This window comes from Tachysurus vachellii, chromosome 13, assembly GCF_030014155.1.
Source record: "Tachysurus vachellii isolate PV-2020 chromosome 13, HZAU_Pvac_v1, whole genome shotgun sequence".
Taxonomy (NCBI): Eukaryota; Metazoa; Chordata; class Actinopteri; order Siluriformes; family Bagridae; genus Tachysurus; species Tachysurus vachellii.
Window position 1 is genome coordinate 5,761,046 of NC_083472.1, and position 21,597 is coordinate 5,782,642.

At 37.1% G+C, this 21,597-nt stretch overlaps 1 protein-coding gene across 1 annotated transcript in view; it reads left to right on the top strand.

The window, feature by feature from the left end:
- The window catches only part of dock4 (dedicator of cytokinesis 4), an 80,384-nt gene that overhangs the window by 13,756 nt on the left and 45,031 nt on the right, over positions 1-21,597 (top strand). The window contains exons 2-13 of the mRNA XM_060885677.1: positions 4,384-4,467; positions 4,977-5,017; positions 7,536-7,591; positions 7,787-7,883; positions 8,419-8,567; positions 9,990-10,074; positions 13,909-14,060; positions 14,575-14,656; positions 15,789-15,849; positions 16,499-16,631; positions 17,595-17,683; positions 20,014-20,139. Coding sequence (XP_060741660.1) covers positions 4,384-4,467; positions 4,977-5,017; positions 7,536-7,591; positions 7,787-7,883; positions 8,419-8,567; positions 9,990-10,074; positions 13,909-14,060; positions 14,575-14,656; positions 15,789-15,849; positions 16,499-16,631; positions 17,595-17,683; positions 20,014-20,139 — 1,155 coding nt within the window. The remainder of the gene's footprint in view (positions 1-4,383; positions 4,468-4,976; positions 5,018-7,535; positions 7,592-7,786; positions 7,884-8,418; positions 8,568-9,989; positions 10,075-13,908; positions 14,061-14,574; positions 14,657-15,788; positions 15,850-16,498; positions 16,632-17,594; positions 17,684-20,013; positions 20,140-21,597) is intronic.

The window sequence follows — 21,597 nt, forward strand, 5'->3', positions numbered from 1 at the left end:
CAGTTTTTTGTCGTCACTGAATAACATGCTTTATGATGAATAACTGAATAACATCAATCTATGACTTTATGTTGGTTAAATATGTTTTTGTTCTCGATCATTTCGTATTTCATTTATTGTATATATTGGACATACAATACTATCATTGATCAAAATTAATAGAAGATGATTGTTTTGAGCAGTGCTTCTTTATGTTTATTAAAATCACATTTTATTATTTTGGAATGCTCCGTATGACTGCGTATGACTGTGTATGGGTTTCATGGTCATGCAGCAGAGTGCAGGGAAGTGAAGAAGCCTTAGCAACAGGGAGATGATGCAACTGCTGCTCAGGCTTTTCACACTCTTGGCTCTTTGCCATGCCAAATGGTAAATATTACACAAACTCTTCATAGAAACATACAGGACAGGCAAGTGCACAAGTTCTACTGATCCTAAGCTTGTGAATTAAAATTTTTGTGATATTTAATAGCAGCACGCAGAACCAAGTGATCTGTGCAGCTTTTTTCACTTTGCTTACCTAATTAGTGTCACCGTAACCTTTCCAGGAAGCTCTCGTAATGTGGGACACTGTCAGCATTAGGAAATATTAGCTTTCCAAATCAGATGGTGTGTCTACTTTGTGTCCGGACATTACGGAAGTGTAATGTGGTCTCTGAAGCATTGAAGCGAGTGTTTTGAAGCTTGGCACCTGCTGTCACGTCTGAGACAAGCTGTGGGCCATCCTGCGTCTGTGCCAGGCAGCGGTGTGTGTCTGTGGTATGATCAGTGGGACAGTGAGGAAGCGTTACACACCCCAGTGTGTCCAACACCACTCAACAGACCCTGCATGCAGGAACAGTTCTGAGAAATAAAATCAAATTTACATAATCAACCCAAATCGTTCAGCCAAGACATGTTTGGGGTTTGAGATTTGTTCCTTTTGCACTGGAGCTAGGAGTAATGTAGCTAGCTAATAAATAAAAGATTTTGGGATTTGGAGGTTAAGGACATAGTGTAGTTTGTTGTAGTCTTCAAACGAAACTAATAAACTTCACTTTCTAAGTAAGCAGCCATCTTGGACCATTAGAATGTCTTTAATCTTCAGCGTGTTGTGATGATGGATTTGTGATATAAAATGTAAGTGCTAAGATGTAATATTGTTATGATCTTACCCTGAGCTAGCTACATGCAAGACCAATATCTTTCAATAGCTGGACAATGAAAGTGTGAGGATGGAACACTGTTTTATATTATCAGGTGTTTCAGGTCAATTATGCTGTACAGGGTTCATACTGATCCCAGTGTTTACTCCGAATACCAGGCACACTAAAAAAAATTGAACTTACATTTCTTTTGTCTGACTTCTAAAGTCATTCTTAGGGGAAAAGGATGATATAGTAAATAATCCATCTTGTTTATGTTCATCTCATCTGTGACTGCATTCAATTCAATTCAAGTTTATTTGTATAGGGCTTTTTAAAATTGACATTGTCTCAAAGCAGCTTTACAGAACATAAACAAAAGGTTTTTATAAAGAATAATATAAAGATTTATATGATACAAAATTCAAGATCAATTTTAGATATATTTAAATGTTTTTGACCAAGTCTGAGGTAGCAGACTCAGGCACTCAGTGGACTCAGGCAGCAGTGGCAAGGAAAAACTCCTTTGAATGTAAGGAAGAAACCTTGAGAGGAACCAGACTCAAAGGGGAACCCATCCTCATATGGGTGACACTGGAGGGTGTGATTATAAAAATACAGTCTATAAAGACCACATGGAGTTGATATCTCCTCTTTAGTATCGCAGAGTCTAACTGGAGCTGGTAGATCTTTAGATGCCTCAGGATTCTCAGAGTCGGCCTCGTCTCAGTGGAGGTCCAAAATCTTCATGGCACAGAAGACAATCGGAGCTGGTACATGTCTGGAAGCCTCGGGATAGGTAGAAAGAGAGAAGCAGTGGAGAGGGATTAACGTAGCTGCCTTTCATAATATTAACAAGTACTAGATGATAATGTGCATTTGGTCTGATGTAATAGAGCACAATATTATGGGATGTATTATGTGTACGACTGTCTAAAGAGATGTGTTTTTAATCTACATTTAAACTGGGAAAGTGTGTCTGAGCACCGAACCCTATCAGGAAGACTATTCCAGTGTTTGGGAACTAAATACAAAAACGCTCTACCGCCTTTAGTAGACTTAGATATTCTGGGAACTACCAGAAGTCCTGAGTTTTGTGATCTCAGAGGGCATGTTTGTAGGATTGTAGTGTGTTAGAAGACTTGTTAGATACATGTCACATGCACCTTCTCAATTACTGCTGATGATGTGTTATGAATGTAAGAGAAATATACACACAAATAGAAGCCCAGATCTGGGTGGGGTTCAATTGTTATAATCACTTGACACTGACACAAAGAACTCAGACACAGTGTCATTTCTTCATACTATTTTGTGTATTTTTGTACTATTTTTGTAGTTCTCATGTATATATAGGGTATATAATGCCGAAAAAAACCCAAAAAACTCTTTATTCTCTATTCATTAATCGGGACATTCTCCTCAACTCGTAGTTCAAGTGACATGATCAACATGGCTGTTAACAGCATCAGCAGTAGCACTTCTTACCTTTAAATGTGTTTTTTTACCTTAAGTTAAGCTGTAATTGCATTAGATCAATCGAGATACAGACACATTCATTTGTTCATTTGTAAATTCTTTAAGTTTGCTGTTTTGAGGAAAATAAGCAGCCCTTGTCACAATGAAGTGGTTAGCTTGTTGCTAACAAAAGACAAACATGGAGGCTTCCATGTTTTTTCCCCACTTTGTAGTATGTAAACAATCAAATGGTAGGTTCATTACTCCATTGGAAAATAAACATACTCATTTTGGGGAGAAGACATGTCTAGGCAGATCAAACTAAATAGAAAAATGGAAATGATTTTTTTCTCAATCTGACAAACAAATAAAGTGCTTTTCGTTGAAGAAGCGTTCTAATGAAGTGGAAAGATTTGCTTTTTGAACAGCTCTTAATAGTAATCATCTACAATTTGAGGTAAAATTTTCATCCCGTGGCTTTTGATATTTACAGAGACACAACTGAAGGCATGACACACCACCTCTGCTGAGTAAACGGCCTGTCTGTGTGTTACAGACATAATACACCTCCTGTCTCGTGTGTGCTTTCTGTAGATTCAATGAAGCAGATTTGTTACTTTGCTGCAATATGTGTTGGGGAAAAACGCTGACAGGCTGCGGGCACTGTGTAGCAGATTTGTTGGTTTTTTTTTTCTTTATAAAAAGCTGACGTTGGTATATAATAGACCTTCTGCTTGCTGGCAGGTGGTGACACAAGCCTTATGAATTTCTGCACCATTTCCAGGGATGTTCCATATTTATGGCTTGTGTTAGAGCTGCTCTTAAAGCTGACCTTACATGCTATACATCAGATATGACTTTAGGATGATGAGTATGTATGTAAGGAGGGTTTTCCTGCCATTTCTAAGCACTGCTGCCTCCACTGTCCCATGCTGTGAGGACCTTGTATGTGGGTAAAATAAATCTGAGAGTGGGAAGTGAATAAGTTTTGAGATTGAGCTAAATAATAATAATAAAAAAAAATAACAGCGAAAAATGGATTTGAGAAAATTGGAAAAGATTAAAGTTGAGATTTTTAAACTGGTCAAAAATTGTTTATTTGGGTTTGTTTTCCTTTAATATCTAGTTCATTATATTGTTGGTAAAGACTCACTGATAAGTATATTCAATACAATAGCGCTTTTAACAATGGACATTGTCACAAACTTTTAAAATTGTAATTTTTATTTGTCCATAATGATAAAGCCAGAAGTAACTGAGGTGAGGAAAATCTTCCTGTGACGATATGAGGTAGAAATCTTAAGAGTAAAAAGACTTAAAAAGGGAAGCCATCGTCATCTTTGGCACTGAAATATGCCTTGTTTGACTGTTTAGATAGCACCCTAGCTAGTTAAGTATGCTAAAATGAAAGTTTACTCGTATACGAAGCACGACATGTTTATGTGGGCATGTGGTAGCTTAGATGATTAAGGTGTTGAGCCACTGATCGGAGGGTTGTGAGTTTGAATCCCAGGACAAACAAGCGTCCACTGCTTGAGCAAGGCATTTTATCTCTCAATTTCTCTGTTGTATTAAAAAATTTCACTGTCACATGGTCCGCGACAGATAGCTGTGATCGGAAATGACTTAAATTTTTGCATCATTTTATCAGCTCAGGAAGCATAATCGTGAAATCTAATTCTCGTTACCGAGAAGGGATTTTTTTCGAGTGTGTGTGAGTGTGTATTGTGCACCCTGTTTCCTTGCTGTAGAATCTCTGAAGACTGTGCCATTATTAATAAGCTCCCTGTTGCCATTTCAGTGCTGGCAAATTTTCGTGGAACGGTTCAGCATGGTCTGCCCCTGGAGATCGGCGACACGGTGCAGATTTTGGAGAAATGTGAAGGTAATTAAGAGAATATTCTTTGAAAATACAGGCAGTGCTTACTAAAGCATCGCATCAGTGATGTCCTTTAACGAAGCTCTGAGGTTACTAACAAAGCTTGGACTCTACAGTTGATGAATAATTTCAATATTGATAATTACAATAGTTTTTCATGAAATAGATGATTTATAGCATATAAAAGCTTTAGGGGGTTAAATATAATTAAGTAGAAGTGTTATTGTAATTGAGTCAATTCCTAATTACCCACTTTTTTTGTCTGTAATTGCTGTTAAACTGAAGTCGAAGTGCAACAGCTTTCTCATCGATATCCAGGGCAATCTTCGTACATATTTTCTCGTACTGCACAAGAACAGAACGTACCGAGCTCTTATGTTGCTCTTGTGCAGTATAAATCATTTACCTTGAAAACTTCAATAACCAATGAGCCATTTTTAACTTCCCATAATGACACCTGCCTTTTGACAAAACAGAGATGTGATTTCCTCAAATGTCACCATTTGTCCTTTCAGGATGGTACAGAGGATTCGTTGTAAAGAATCCAAATGTCAAGGTAAGCTTCATCTGTTCTGAGAAACACGGCAGGTCACTTCTCAATTGATTGACTTCTCTTTGTATTGGTATGCATGCAAATTGTAAACTGAAGAATAGATTTAAATGTGTAGTGGAATAAGTGCTGTGAACTGAGTGGTGGTGTGGAATGATGTGCTGGTGTATCATACAATGCTCTGAAGTGTTTTATTCCTTTTATACATCAGCAATTCTTATTATTACTTCTTTTTCCAGAGGCCAGATTATGTCCATGTCCATTGTTAGGCATTGAATGTCTTTGTCATGTCCAAACGTCTCCATTTACTGTATGGAGTGGGACATGTGTAAAATTATGTGTAATTTTATACAACAAAGGGAAAAACATACGTCTCACACATAAATGTTGAATAAATATTTACTCACAGAAAAAGTTAACCATATCAACAACGTCCTGTGAACGTGCTGTTACTATAGAAACGAACAACACTTTCTGACCAATCAGAATTGAGAATTCAACATTGCTGTAGAATAAATGGTTACTTTATAAGTATTTACAACATTATTTAATTTGTTTATCCTTGCATTTTATTTCAGAGGACAGCACAGCCATATGACATTTTATGCATAGCAGATGGTTTCACTCATTGTGCGACTTTTGTAACACTAAAGATAAGAATATTTAAAAATATATATATTTTCTGTCATTATACAGATATACATTATATACAGCATATACCTTGTTTTCTGCAAAGCTTTTAATATTTACGGACGGTTCAGAAATCATGTGTGTGAAGATATCTTGATATCTATTTTTTGAGTGTGCAGTGTGTTCTCGCTGAAAGGTCACTGATGCTAATCCTGTACAGACTGTGAGACTGTTTGCAAGTCAATATGAGTTCAAATGTCACATCCATAATGCTGAAATTGTCCTCATACGAAAGAACGAGAATGAAGGTAAAAATTTAATCTATGGATTCTGACCACCAAAGAGCACTATCTCCTGTTTCATCAGTGTGTCTGTTAAATTTTCTGGCCTAGTGTGATTAGAAAGAAATTGTATTTGTTGATTTTGCTCAGCTACAGTGGTGTGAAAAAGTGTTTGCACCCTTCCGAATTTTTTATTTTTTTTTTGCACGTTTGTCACACTTTAATGTTTCAGATCATCAAACAAATTTAAATATTAGTCAAATATTACACAAATAAACATAACATGCAGTTTTTAAATGAAGGTTTTTATTATGGAGGGACAAAAATTCCAAACCTGCATGGCCCTGTGTAAAAAAAGTGCTTCCCCCCCGAAGTCTAAATGATCCTCAAAATCTACACATCATGCTGAGATCCAAAGAATTTCAGGAACAAATGAGAAATAAAGTAATTGAGATCTATCAGTCTGGAAAAGGTTATAAAGCCATTTCTGAAGCTTTGGGACTCCAGCAAACCACAGTGAGAGCCATTATCCACAAATGGCAAAAACATGGAACAGTGGTGAACCTTCCCAGGAGTGGCTGGCCGACCAAAATTACCCCAAGAGCGCAGCGATGACACATCAAAGATGTCACAAAAGACCACACAACAACATCCGAAGAACTGCAGGCCTCACTTGCCTTAGATAAGGTCAAACTGACCAGGAAAAATTGGCCTGCATGGCAGTTCCAAGATGAAAACTGCTGCTGAGCAAAAAGAACATACTTTAAAGGCTTGTCTCAGTTTTGCCAGAAAACATCTTTGGTGATGCCCAAGACTTTTGAAACTGACGAGACAAATGTTTAACGTTTAACGTTTGTGTCCCATTACATCTGGCTTAAAAGTAACACCGCATTTCAGAAAAAGAACATCATAACACCACTAAAATATGGTGGTGGTAGTGTGATAGTCTGAGACTGTTTTGCTGCTTCAGGACTTGGACCAAGACTTGCTGTGATAAATGGAGCTATGAATTCTGCTGTCTACCGAAAAAATCCTGAAGGACAATGTGCGGCCATCTGTTCGTGACCTCAAGCTGAAGTGAACTTGGGTTCTGCAGCAGGACAGTGAACCAAAACACACCAGCAAGTCCACCTCTGAATGGCTAAAGGAGTGGAGTGGCCTAGTCAAAGTCCTGACCTGATCATGACCTATTGAGATGCCATGGCGTGGCCTTAAAAAGGTGGTTCATGCTTGAAAACCCTGCAATGTGGCTGAATTACAACAATTCTTCAGAGATGAGTGGACCAAAATTCCTCCACAGCGCTGTAACAGACTCACAGCAAATTATCGCAAAAGCTTGATTGCAGTTTTTGCTGCTAAGGGTGGACCAACCAGTTATTAGGTTTAGGGGGCAAACACTTTTTCACACAGGGCCATGTGGGTTTGGATTTTGTTTTCTCTAAATAATAAAAACCTTCATTTAAAAACTGCATGTTTTGCTTACTTGTGTTATCTTTGACTAGTATTTAAATTTGTTTGATAATCTGAAACATTAAAATGTGACAAAAGTGCAAAAATCAGGAAGGAAGACTTTTTCACACCACTGTATGTCTATGCTGTGTTTTTTTTTCCAGGGAATATTCCCAAGCAGTTACATTCATCTGAAACAAGCCCACATTAAGAACAAAGGGTAAGAGCATCATGTTACTGAGAAGGCAGAAAGCTTTCTGTCAGGAAGACTTTTTTGAAAATCCAGTCTGAACATTCAGTAGCATTGTTGAATACAACCCTATAATGAGGCATACGGTCAGTGGGAAAGATGGCTTTGTGGAATCTTTTGGTTTTGTGTGTTTGTGTGACATATTTTTCTGTGTGTTATTTACAGGCAGTTTGAGACGGTCATACCGATGGAGGAGTCGGTCATCACGGAGATGACGGTGACTTTGAGAGACTGGGGTACCATGTGGAAACAGCTCTATGTGGTAATGTAGCACAAACAGAATAGCCATATATCTGACAGAATTGTCACATTTGACCATATTTTGACTTCCGGGTGCTATTAGTGAACACAGTAAGCAATTAACTTTGAATTAAGTAAATTGACTTGGGATGATGTGTGAAATACACCACTCATGATGATTGGTCACATTACTACAATTCTCACTTAAACGGAACAGTTTGGAGAAAGATCGGTTTGTACACAGTTTGTCCACATATGATCTTTCTGGAACTGTTCAGAAAATTGGAGGTAAAGCTAGGAGTATGATTCCAAATACACACTATTTTCTTAAAGATATTGGCAAATCTGCATAATGCTGGTAAAGAACTGCTTGTAGTTTGGGGCAGAAATATTTATTAAAATGAAGATTTCCGTTTGTTTGCTATATTCTTTTTTCATTTATTAGCTACGTCCTGATTATTTATTTACTGTATAGAAACTTAGAGTAAAATAGATATCTAGCACAACTATTCCTTTAACCGTTGCCTGTCGACTTTCTCTGTTCTTGTCACCTGTAGAAGAACGAGGCCGAGCTCTTTCACAGACTCTGGCATGTAATGACAGAGATCCTGGAGCTGAGACAGCAGGTCCTGCTCGGTCACCTGACCCAGGAGCGTATAACTGACATCAAACAGCACATTGTAGCAAGACTCGACTGGGGCAACGAGTGAGTGTCAAGAGATAAAAGCTTCAGACAGAAATGCATGATGATGTAGAGGAGATTCTAAGAGATGCCAACTCCATGTAGTCTTTGAGGACAACAACCTCCTCATCAATACACAATTGTCGGACTGTATCATTATAATCACACCCTCCAGTGTCAGCCAAATGAGGATGAGGTTCCCTTTTGAGTCTGGTTCCTCTCATGAGGTTTCTTCCTCTTCCATCTAAGAGTTTTTCCTTGTCGCCTCAGTCACCTCAGGCTTGTTCATTAGGGATAAATACAAACACATTTAAATATAAGTCTATTATTAATCTTGAACATTTATATAATATTAATCTTTGTATAATATTGAACTTTTTGTTTTATGTTTCTTACATTCTGTAAAGCTGTTTTGAAACGATGTCCATTGTTAAAATACATATAAATTTGAATTCAATTGAATTTATATTAAAAATAAGCACAAGGTTCAGGGATTTGTACCTTGACTTCCATGCAAAGTGGACATCCTGGTGATGGAGGGGGATTAACGTGTGCATGTCCCGGTGCTCTGTGCTCTCATGTCCGACACTTTCTCAACACTCTCCTGAGCACCTCGCATTCATTTTAATGACCATGCTCACCGATACTGCTCTGTGCGCTTAGTAAACTTTAAAGATTCTACACCTTCTCACACTATGTTTAAACCCAGGATATCATCGTTCTGCTTTTAACCCCAGGGTCGAGGAAGGTTTCACACTTGTAATTTAGAAGCGGTGTTAGAACAGATTTTTACCCTGCGAAATAAAAATCTGCTCTGAAGAAGGTTAATATCACTTCTACAGGTTTCACCCCACATTGCTGAACCAAACGTGTACAGTGTTACAGATAAAGTGTGTGTTGTGGCTTACAACAACCAGTGAGGATTTATGTGAAAACCTATTCATTTATTTATTTATTTATTTGTTTGTTTGTTTGTTTGTTTGTTTATTTAATTTTTCATGCGAAAGCATGAGGGGTTGTTGACGGAGTAAATATGCAAATGAGAAGGTTAATCCAAGTTTTAGGATCGTACAGTGTGAAACGTCAAATTATGAAGAGCCAGGATTAATCATTAACCCAGGGTAAAGTATAAGCAGTGTGAAATGTCCAAAACAAAATAACCCAGTATTCTGTTTACAGTGACTCAGGGGAAATAAGATCAAGATTTCGGTTTGTGTCATCAGTGCATTAGAACAGTAACATACAGTTTGGTATTATGGGTGTGTATATGGTTTAAGGGTTAGTATTGTGTGTATTGTGAATTACGCAGATCTGTATTGTTGTTTTTAATTATTTTTGACAGCTTCCTTGTGTTACCATGCTGAACATGTGGTTTATGCAAATTAATGCTTTAAACTAGAATTCTGTGTGTGTGTGTGCGTGTGTGTGCGTGCGTGTGTATTACAGGCAGCTGGGATTGGACCTGGTCCCCAGGCGGGACTTCAGTATGGTAGACCCAGATGAGATCAGCGTCACCGAGCTCTATCGCTTGGTTAGTTTTACACACACCCACACACACATACACACACAATACTCATGAGTCACCCTTCCACTGCTGCCAGAGGTCTATGCTGCGTTACCACGGCAACTGCATCCCGGTCTGACGCCACAGCCCCCAGTCCTGTTCCTCTGTGCTCTTTATTTAACACACTCACACACACACATTGCGAGTCATGCTTGCATAGGAAAATGATAGTAATTAAGTACATTAAGTAGCTGTTTGCAAACTTGCATTATTTTAATCCTCCCATTGTGTTCATGTACAGAAAGCACACAATACACACTCTTCCTGTTCCTACAGGTTCAACAGATACAGACACAGAGACAAAAATGTACTGTTTATCACTGTATAATGCTGTTAAAACAGCTTAGGATGCTGTCACACTTATTTAACCATTTGCAGAATCATTTGCAGTGTGAAACTGATCCTTTTGCTCTGTTTGCAGTTTCTTTTATTTTCACATCGGACATAATTAACTGAACAACGCTGGATGAGAGCCATATAGAGCTGAAATTAATTATTAAGTAAAACATTCATTATATACATTATAAATAGAAAATGTATTTAATATGTAATTTATATACAGTATATATATAAAAAAAATATTTAATATCTAATTTTAGTAAAAAAAAATTCTTTAATTTTCTTAATTTTTTTCATTAAATATTATTTTTGCATATCTTCAAATTATTTTGCAATGTTTATTTTATCTGCAATAAAAAAGCTGGATTTTGTAAGAAAGAAATAGTGATCATATTTTGTTGGTAGGCATCGATCTGATAAAACGTCCTAAAGGCTCTCTGACAAAACAAAACATCTCCTTTCAATCTTTCACAATGGTGGAGCTGAGAGAACTGATAACATTTGAAAGGCAATCACGCTAAATACTAATTAGAATGATTTCTTACAATTTGCTGCTCTTTACAAGTAATATATTGATATTTATTAAAAAAAAAAACTAATTCTGAATTTTTAAATTGTGCCCAAGCCTTACTGTAGATTTTATCCATGGACTAGCTCACATGAGTGAATGATTAAGTTGTGTGATAAAACACGATTATTTTCTGTGAGGAAAATCTTGGGGATTTCTGACAAATCACATGATATTGGAAGGAACGATAATGGTAGTGTTTGGTACCCAGCATGGTGTTTTTGGGGGTTTTTTTTTTTTCGTTTTTTTTTTAAATTTTTTTTTCAGATTTGTTTTTTCTGTTACTGTCTCATGTCTAGCGGTAAATAGAAATTGATACTTTGGTCTGTATAGGTTGCATTTTCCAAGGGTTTTGACTTTTAATTTGTAATTAGAAATTTAATGTTCATAAATTTCATAAAGTTCATAAAAAAACACTCCTGTAGTACATTACAGCATGAACAGAGTTGACCTGATAAAATATTTTTTATAAAAGATGACTCATTAATATTCACTCTTTAATTCCAGCCCCATTTCCACCTCTGTAATTTGTGTGTCTAATTTGTATGTTCTCATTGTGCCTTGGGGTTTCATCTGGGTTCTCCGGTTTCATCCCCCAGAAACTGTCTGTAGTGTGTGATTATGTGTGTGAGTGTGTGTGATTGCTCCTTGTGATGTACTGATATCCTGTCTTTGTGCCCTGAGTCTCCTGTGATTGACTCCAGTTTCCTGTGACCCAGTAGGATAAGCAGTGTATAGAATGGATGGATGGATGGATGGATGGATGGATGGATGGATGGATGGATGGATGAATGGATGGATGGATGGATGGAGGGATTTTTAGCCCCAAAAAGAATCTGAAATGATAATAGAAGTTAGAGAAATAGAGTTTTTGTAATATGTATTGTTTTAAATTTCTCTCTTGTTTTTCAGCTGACACTTTACACTGACCTGTATGAACTTAACACAAAGGAGCCTCTTTCAAGAGACATTTTCATCAAGATTCCTGTCACTATAGTAACAATATTAGCTCCATAACTATCTCTGCAGCATCTCCAGACCTCAGATATAAACTAGGCTCCACTCTTAAAATGTTTTTTACAGGATTATGTTCTGTAAAGCTGCTTTGAGACAATGTCAATTGTAAAAAAACGCTATACAAATAAATTTGAATTAAATAGAATTAAAAACAAATCAGTGTAAAAAAAACAATCATGACAGATTGCTCAAACAACCCTGCTTAATTTCACACTTTAGACTAGAATTAGAAATAAATGAGTAGAATAAGGGGGGGCACGGTGGCTTAGTGGTTAGCACGTTCGCCTCACACCTCCAGGGTCGGGGTTCGATTCCCGCCTCCACCTTGTGTGTGTGGAGTTTGCATGTTCTCCCCGTGCCTCGGGGGTTTCCTCCGGGTACTCCGTTTTCCTCCCCCGGTCCAAAGACATGCATGGTACTGTAGGTTGATTGGCATCTCTGGAAAAATTGTCCGTAGTGTGTGATTGCGTGAGTGAATGAGTGTGTGTGTGCCTTGCGATGGGTTGGCACTCCGTCCAGGGTGTATCCTGCCTTGATGCCCAATGACGCCTGAGATAGGCACAGGCTCCCCGTGACCCGAGGTAGTTCGGATAAGCGGTAGAAGATGAATGAATGAATGAATGAGTAGAATAAGGAAAAAAAAGATCAAAAAGAGAAACAATCACAGACTCTTATTCTCATCTAAGCAAGATTAGGTGTAGACAGTTCTACTTAACATGACTGGAACAAAATGTTAGCACTAGAAGGAAAAAGACATTAATCCATTTCAGTACATGTTGCATAGCACTTATCCTACACAGGGTCACAGGGAACCCGGAGTCTGTCTCAGGGGATTCGGGGCACAAGATGGTGTACACCATGGACTAACACAAAACAGGGCACGATCTCTTGCATGCACTCACACACACTACTGACAATTAAGAGGACAATCAAAATAAAACTCCAACAATGTCTTTAGACTGACGGAGGAAACCCAAGGAAACCCCTGAACACTGGGATGAAGATGCAAACACCACACACAAAGCAAAGGCAGAACCTGATCCTTTAACCATAGAGGTGTGAGGCAGACATGCTAGAAAAAATGGCATTTCATCTTATAAAACCAGATCCACACTTCTTTTTCTTTACCTGTGGTACGTCAGCCATCACCTCACTAACAATGACCTCAGAGTGTCTAGTCAGAGAAACGGGGAAAATACTTGTTCCTCACCACAGCTTCCTTTAGCCTCTAAAATGTCATTAAACAAATTTACGCATGCATTCACTTTATATTAACTTAATGTAATATTTGACTGTACAAATCAGTAATCAAGCATTCATATCATCAGTGCACAGTCTGTGCGCTATCCCAAACCCCACTGAATAAGCAGACGGAACTTTCTTTCTTAATTTAAGCTCAGATTCAAACCCTAAATCCCCATCAGCTACGCATCTGAAATAATTGCTAATCAAATAATAAAGAAAATCACATTCAATTTTTCTTATGCATTAGTCTGAACCCAGAGAGAAAGAACCAGGCAATCATAGCTTCAGACTGTGAAAGTTTGCAAGGAGATTATTCATTCTTTTTTTTTCCAAATCTAGCCACTGCTGGAACATATCTGGGTCGCCTGTGCCAGCCGGAGTGCCATGTTATTATGCAACAGTTATTGAGCTATTCTGCACAAATCCTGAAAAAATAGATAGATAGATAGATAGATAGATAGATAGATAGATACATACCTGCAAGTACTCTTTGTTACTGTGTGTATATGTTATGTGTAATTCTGCTTCAATATGTGTATTACTGTGTGTGTTTCATTAGTCTAGCCTTGTCATACAGTATAGTTTCCATTATACAGTACGTTTAGACGCTTACTGTCATGTGTTTTGGTCAGATGGAGCGGCGGCACCGTAAGCGAGAGCCTCCGCTTCAGGCCAACATGCATCACCTGTTCCTGCAGACCAACAGTTTGCTGAACTGCAGCCTGGCCGAAGAGCTCGAGGTCTTCTTCTTTATCTACGACAGCAGGGAGATGCGACCGATCAGGTAGCTGCTGTGGAGAATTGATCGATCAGAACATGGTAATGTAGGGAACCTAAAAAACTTGTACTGTAGGTCATGGAAAGAATTTTGGCTTCACAACCGAAGGTGGTCCAGAAATAATGGCCTTAAAGAAAAGAGATAACATATTACAGATAATTTCTATAAAAACATTCTTAGAGATTAGAAAGCAAATTTAAATACAAAACTAATTGTGTTAATGTTCCTGAATTCAATCAGATGCTAGGTACCGTAATACACTTTTCCCAAAAGTAAAGGTCATCGTTATACATCTGTCTCAGCCACACCTCTGGAGAAATGCACATGCATACACAAAACATATAAATAATGAACAGAGTAAATGCATTAACTCTGTTTTTTCAGTTTCTTTTTTTGTTTGTTTTTGTTGTTATATTTGACCAGGGCTGCACATGATTTTAATTTTAATCAAACTTCTGATTCTGTCTATGCCATTGTCTGTCTCTGGGTTCGTGTGTCTGTCTCTTCCTCTTTATTGCAGCGAGAGGTTTTTGGTGCGCCTCAATAAGCAAGGGGTTCCTAAGTCACCTGAGAAAACAGAAAGGCAGTGCACGCTCTTTGTTGTAAGTGCTCTGATGGTTCCCCCCTTTTTCTTTCCCCCTTAGTGCTCTACCTCCTGTGCTCTGACTGCCTCACATTGAAAACATGTTTTGTCCTGTAGTAAAGTGTTTCGAGATTCTCCTGCTCTGTACGATTCAAAGCCATGGTTTAATTGATTTTGTTGAAAGTAAAAAGATGCAGCTTTATACGTAAGCTTGGTTTCCAAGGTCAAACCATATTGGTGGGATTTGAGTTCATGAAAAGAACAGGATTGAATAAAATGTGAAGATTTTACAGGGTTTTCCCCGTGCACAAGAATTTTGGGTGGCTTTTTACCAGTGCAAAAAAATCTCTCTCTCTCTCTCTATCTATCTATCTATCTATCTATCTATCTATCTATCTATCTATCTATCTATCTATTTTTTTCACCACCTACTCACCGCCTATCTCATCTCGCTCTCTCTCTCTCTCTCTCTCTCTCTCTCTCTCTCTCTCTCTTTCTATCTCTCTTTCATTTCTCTATCTATCTATCTATCTATCTATCTATCTATCTATCTATCTATCTATCTATTTTTTTCACCACCTACTCACCGCCTATCTCATCTCTCTCTCTCTCTCTCTCTCTCTCTCTCTCTCCCTCTCTCGCTCAGCTTGTCATTTTATAGAGAGACCAGAAAGCATTGAAACATAGAAACTCCTCGGTCTTGAAGACATTTCTGTTCTGATAAACATGACCGCTGTTACAGAGCGTTACAAAACTGAGACTCTTCTATAAATATCATCACATCAGCGATTATACGTACACTTTTAACTCTGTTTATTACGTAGCTTTCATCATACAAGTCTCTGTGAATGAAAAATCGAATAAAAACAATTTGCATTTCTAAAGACAAATCAGATTCTCAGCCAAACCGTGGTGTAAAGAAAATTCATCAACACTTTATCTGGTGAAAAACTAGCCTGGTTCTGTAGCATCTTAATCACCTTTACTCTCATTAACTTTACACTTCAAAATGTCTCTTGGTAAAAAAATAATGTAAAACGAAACCCAGTTTTTATTCCTGGTTGGGCCGCTTCTTGTTTTTAATGTCCAGTGGAAAAAAAATTGTGACTTTCTTTGAACAGTGTTGAATAAAACATTTGTCTTTCTTTAAGGATTTGGGAAGTAGCGATCTCCGCAAAGATGTATATGTTGTAGCTCATATTTTTAGAATAGGTAAGAGCTGCTGACCCCGACAAGTAATCTTTACCTTAAAGTGACCTATCACAATGCCTTTTGAGTGACATGAAACCTCACTTAATACGCTGTGACAGTCTAAACGAACACTTTATTTCATAATCAGTATGATTTATTTGGACATGCATTCCAATGACTGTCAAGGTCTAGAATGGCAGGATTTAAATAATACCTTTTAGGCAAACTGATAAGCCACTTCAAGTTAAATGTGATTGGTAAACTGTTTTTTTCTGTAAATGCTCCATCAGTGTGTGAGTAGCTGGCGTGTGTTGACATGCATGACGTGCATTGAGTCATAACCTCATATCGCTCAGTGGTATTGGTGTCTTCGTGGCGTTCGCCAGTTTCCATTTGCATGTGCGTGTCATTTCACTGTGTACTGGTAAGTGAAGCGTGTGTACGTGTTACTGCTCATCTGGAAAATCTCCACACGTTTAGTTCTGTCAGAAATCAAGCAAACAGCTGACATGCAGCGTGACGTACCATGTCAGTCTGAGGTGGAGATTTCCTGACAGAACTTTGACCATATCCCAACATGTGTGATGCTTGTAACCAGATTCTGCCATTCTGTGTTAGATTATTTTGCTTGAGTTATTATCCTGAAGCCTGCCGCTCATGTGACCCTCAGGGCGAATGGTTGCTGGCGAGAAGAAGTCAGTGTGTAACACGCAGTACAGACGTCCGTTTGGCTGCGCTGTGATCAACATATGTGATCTGCTGACGGCCGACTGCAAGGACGAGCACCTGCTTAAAGTTTACTCGTGAGTCCAACTTCTCTCTCTTTTCACTATACAGCATTAAAATATATAGACTTTAGGATTTTTCCATGAGCATAGTATAATTTTTTTGTATAACACAGGGGTGTTCAGTCTTATCTGCAAAGGGCTGATGAGGGTGCAGGTTTTAATTCCAACCAATCATGAGCCACACTCGATTCCACTTTGGCTCTCAATAGACTCAGATCTTGGCTTTCAATAAACTTTGGCATGTTGTTTAGAATGAAAACTTGGACTGGACAGGCTCGGTATACAGGTCATGTAATAGCCATGTTCTTAAAGCTGCTTTATAGAAATCTGGATATGATTAACAAACATAATGAACAAGTTAGTGTTGCCTAGAGACCGTTGCAAGGAAAAACTCCCTGAGACCACATAAGGGAGAAATCTTGAAGAAACCAAACTTGAAAAATCCTTTAACACTGAATAGTGATATTATAAATCAGATATAGAAAAGTAAAGTCAGATATTATTAAGCGTGCTGAAAAGATGTTCATTACATAAACAGATATAAAGTGAATCTAGGCCCTGGAATGAGCACAAAGACAGTCTTCATGATTAACAGTATAAAGGTGAGATTATCCTGTAAATGTCAAATTTTGCCAATATACATGATCACATCTTTAAACAAATTTTGTAAGACAGTATCTCAGTTTTAGTTCAGAGTGAAATTATATTGCCATTTTCATCACTTCCAGCTTTCTGGTACAATTTTACCTGTTCATTAAAGCTTAAGAGATTTGAGAGGTTATATCTTAATGCCTAGCTAAAATATATTTGTACTACATTTGAAATTCACTGAAACACCTGAAACCATTTAATTGCAATTACTGTTGTTTCTGGTTTGGAAACTGGATCCTGAATGTTAGCACTTTATTGTACTGATTCAGCACTTGTCTTTATTAGGTTCGTCAGTCACATGTCACCTAACTTTGTGTTTCTGTTCAGATGCAACACTGAAAGCGAGTGGTATCAAATACACGACAACATTATTCGGAAAGTCAGCTCCCGCTACAGCCAGGTCAGCTCCGGCACAGGTCAGTCCTTTCTACGTCTTATTTCTATTCCTGACTACTACACAGTTTTAATTATTAAGCAATTCACGTTTTATTGGTCACATAAATAATTATATTACTCCACTGAAATGCATATAAATATATAGAAATCTAATTAAATAAAACAAAAATAGACTAAAAATAGAATTACAAAGATATATAGGAATATATACACAAAAATATATAGGAAATATAAAAATTATGAAGGAATAATTCATTTTTTATTCATTCATTTTTCAACTTAATTGAATTTGTTTTGTTTGTTTGATGATCTACTCTGTTTATTTATTCAGCATAATGGTGGCTTATGGTAAAACTCAGAATTAAACCTAATGTGTACTTAATCATCCTAGGAAAGGAGCTGCTTCATTTGAACGAACATCATCTAGAAATCCTAAGCAACAAAAAACTGTTTCTTTTCTTACTGTGTATGAGATTTATGGTTCAATGCTGGCCTATACGAGAGAGACCGCGTGACATCATTTCAGACCGACTTTTCAGCAGTGAGGAAATAAATGAGAAAAAAATAGACGTATTGAACAAGACTGCGTGGGATGAGAGCTATAATCCTTTTAGCTTATTCTGCCAGACAAGATCTCACTGTGTCCACGTCAACTGATTAACAAGCAATTTATTCGCCCAAAAATTCAATTATGCTAAATGGAGCTTTTCTAACCGGCACCCATTAAACGGCAATTATCGGTGCCGTGTATGTTAGCTATCAATACACACTAGATGGGCTTATCGACCGTGGACAGTAAGCACTTCGTGTTGCGTAGGTCTGCTGTCGTTTTGATCATTTTGACATTAAAAGATTAATCAAGAACACTTTTTGTATGATCTGCAAGCCAAATGGCTTTTTTTTGTCCTTTGTTGGATAACAATAGCTCTCAATGTAGCATCTAATCAGAGGGCATTCATTTTTATTTATTTATTAATTTACTTTACAATTCATCTGTTTGTCTGGTTGCATGAATTAATCTTTTAATTAAACATTTATTTTAAACCTCACTAGCTCAAAAACATGTAGCCTACAAATCAATTTGTAGTGAAATCTCAGGAATAAAACAATAGACAAATTTTACTGTGCACTTTAGAAGCTTAATATTTAAACAGATGTATTTATAACAAAACTGGGTTAATTGTTGACGTTACAATTAGCCTAAAAACCCTAGCTTCAGCATGTTCAAGAAATCCTGGTTTAGAAAACAGATTCTGTAAAGTGCAAAACTTTTCCATCTACGACTATTCATTATTATTTACTTGTAAAAAGTCAAATGTAATACCTTTTATTTTATATACAGAACAAAATGTTAGCTAGTTAGCCAGATCATGACACACAGAACTCATCAAAACATCAGTTTAATTACCACTGATGTTTCCATTCATTAACCCCTTGCATCTTGTTTTTGCATCTTGTTTACTACATCACTAGCTAAACTTAAATGACCATCAAATAGTATTATTTTTCTGTGGGAGCAGAAAAAACTGGTAACATATTTACCTGTGAATAATATACTTAATGATTCAGTGAGTAAGATATAAGTGAGGTATTTTAGAAAGCAACACAGAGTCTGTGCAGAGGTTCGTTGTAAGCAGCATGTGTTTTATGGGGGAAGAAGTGTAGTATCTTACATAAGAACGTCTCACTGTACTGCTAATCTAACTAATATAATACATATGAATGGATTTGCATTGCTGAGTGACATTGTGTGGGAAGTGCCTTTGCACTGTTATGAAATAAAAGTGGCCGCATTTAGGCGTTTTGCTTGAAGGCAAAGATTTGCATCAGATAGTCTTAGATAATGTTTCTGTGTTATGGGATTTAGCATTAGTTAGATGAGAGGCTATAGCTTTATTGGAGAATGATGAAAGAGACAAAATGTGCGGCTAAATGGTTCCTGTATGACTCAAGCATACGGGAAAAATGTTAAGCAGATAAAAGTCACACCAGATGGTAAAATGGCTGAAATTTCCTCTTGATGAAATTGTTCTGTTTGGTTATTCCTTCAGGCTTCGGTGGAAATCTCATGTCTAAATCACTTATCAATCGTTTTTAATGACTAGAAACGAAACCGATTATTAATGATGGGGTAATATGTCTATATATGTCTAGAAATTATTAGGAATTATCATGATTAGCTAAATCAGTTATTCATGCTTTTTACTGAAAATGATTTAGCTGCATTTTTCTGTTCTAAACCTCCTGAGTCTGAGCTTCAGTCTCTACACTGTAGTTTGCAGCATATCGGATTAAAGCTATCATGTTTTAAATGATTATATTATGCCTGTGCTTGTTCTTGTTTCTGCAGGACTTGCTGTTTCACTGCAGCTGCTGCACGGAGACCTGGAGCAGATTCAGAAGGAGTACATGCGTCTCTTCACTCGCAACGTCTCCATCACAAGGAGACTTGGCTTCTCCGATATCATCATGCCAGGTGAGATTAAAAAGCTTTTTGGAAGCTTCATATGAACATCATTAAATATTTTGCTATAACTCAATGCAGGAATCTAAGGTGTAATTAAAAAAAAATTGTATTTGTATCTGGTTGTATTTCTTTTGTTTTTTAATTAAGAAGTGGATTTATGAATAATTTGATTGCACTAAGTATTGAACACTGACACTATGTTGTAGCAGCAGAACAGCAGGGAAATTGTTTTATATCAGTTCTCATTGTAAGTTACAGTCTAAGATGTAAATTACATTTACACATTTTCTTTTAATCTAATTGATCTAGCCAAGTTTAATTTCAGCTTTTTAACTATGAGGCTCAAGTAAGTAATGAAAGTGTGGTTTGTCAGTTACATTGTTTTAGTCTTATGTCAAAAATGGACACATACTGTAACAGACGTGTCTTATCAAATATTTTGTTTCAGCATCATTTCTTTAATGTAATGCAACGGTTCTTCTACATATTTTTTTTTTGCTAATCCTTGTGCAAAGGCTTCTCTTGCTATTGCTATTAACAGATGCTATTGTTTATTGACTGTTGCTATTATAGCAATTTTATTTATTTATTTTGTATGCCTCGTGAGAACATATATCATCATATCTTCTGTCTAAACACACGTTTGTCCACAATTTACATGTCTTTATTGGTTTTCACACTCTCCAATGGCTCACGCGGGACTTGCCTCGGCTTGTGTTGACAGAGTCATGCTCAGATTTTATGTTAGACAGAGTCGCTTTATTGGGGTGCGACGTGCCAGTAGTCATTATACATCATTAAAGAGAGCTTTATATTCACATTTAGCACATTCTAATCATAAGCGGCATTCAAATGATATGAAACACTGTCAAATACATGAGCCTTGTATTTATTTAAAATTTCTTTACTCCATGCTGAAAATTAGTGTCTTATAATATATTACATATTAGGAATTGTAAATTAAGTTTAATTGACCGACTTAAGCTTAGAGTAGTATATTTTAAATACATGTACAATATAATTCTATTGTTGTGTGTATTTATATTGTGCAATAAAATAGGTTGTAGTGTAATTTGCTTAGCACTTATGTTACACTAATTAGCCCAAATTCATATGTTTATAGTGTTATAACTTGTTACTGAAACATCACGTGGTTTAAAAGGATAATGAAATCTTTGTGCAAAGAAAAACAGGACAGTGACATGGGACACTCTTGAACATTCTCATATAGCTGAACTTTATGGGGAAGTTGCACCTCAAGTGGTTAAAGCTCTGGGTTGTTGATCGGAGGATCGGGGATCAAGCGCTAGCACTTACAAACTGCCACCGTTGGGCCTTTGAGCAGGGCCCTTAACTCTCTCTGATCCAGGGGTGCTGTATAGCTGTATGGCCTCGACCCCAACCATCTTAGTTGGGATACACGAAGAAAAGAATTCCATTGTGCTGTAATGTATATGTGGTGATAAT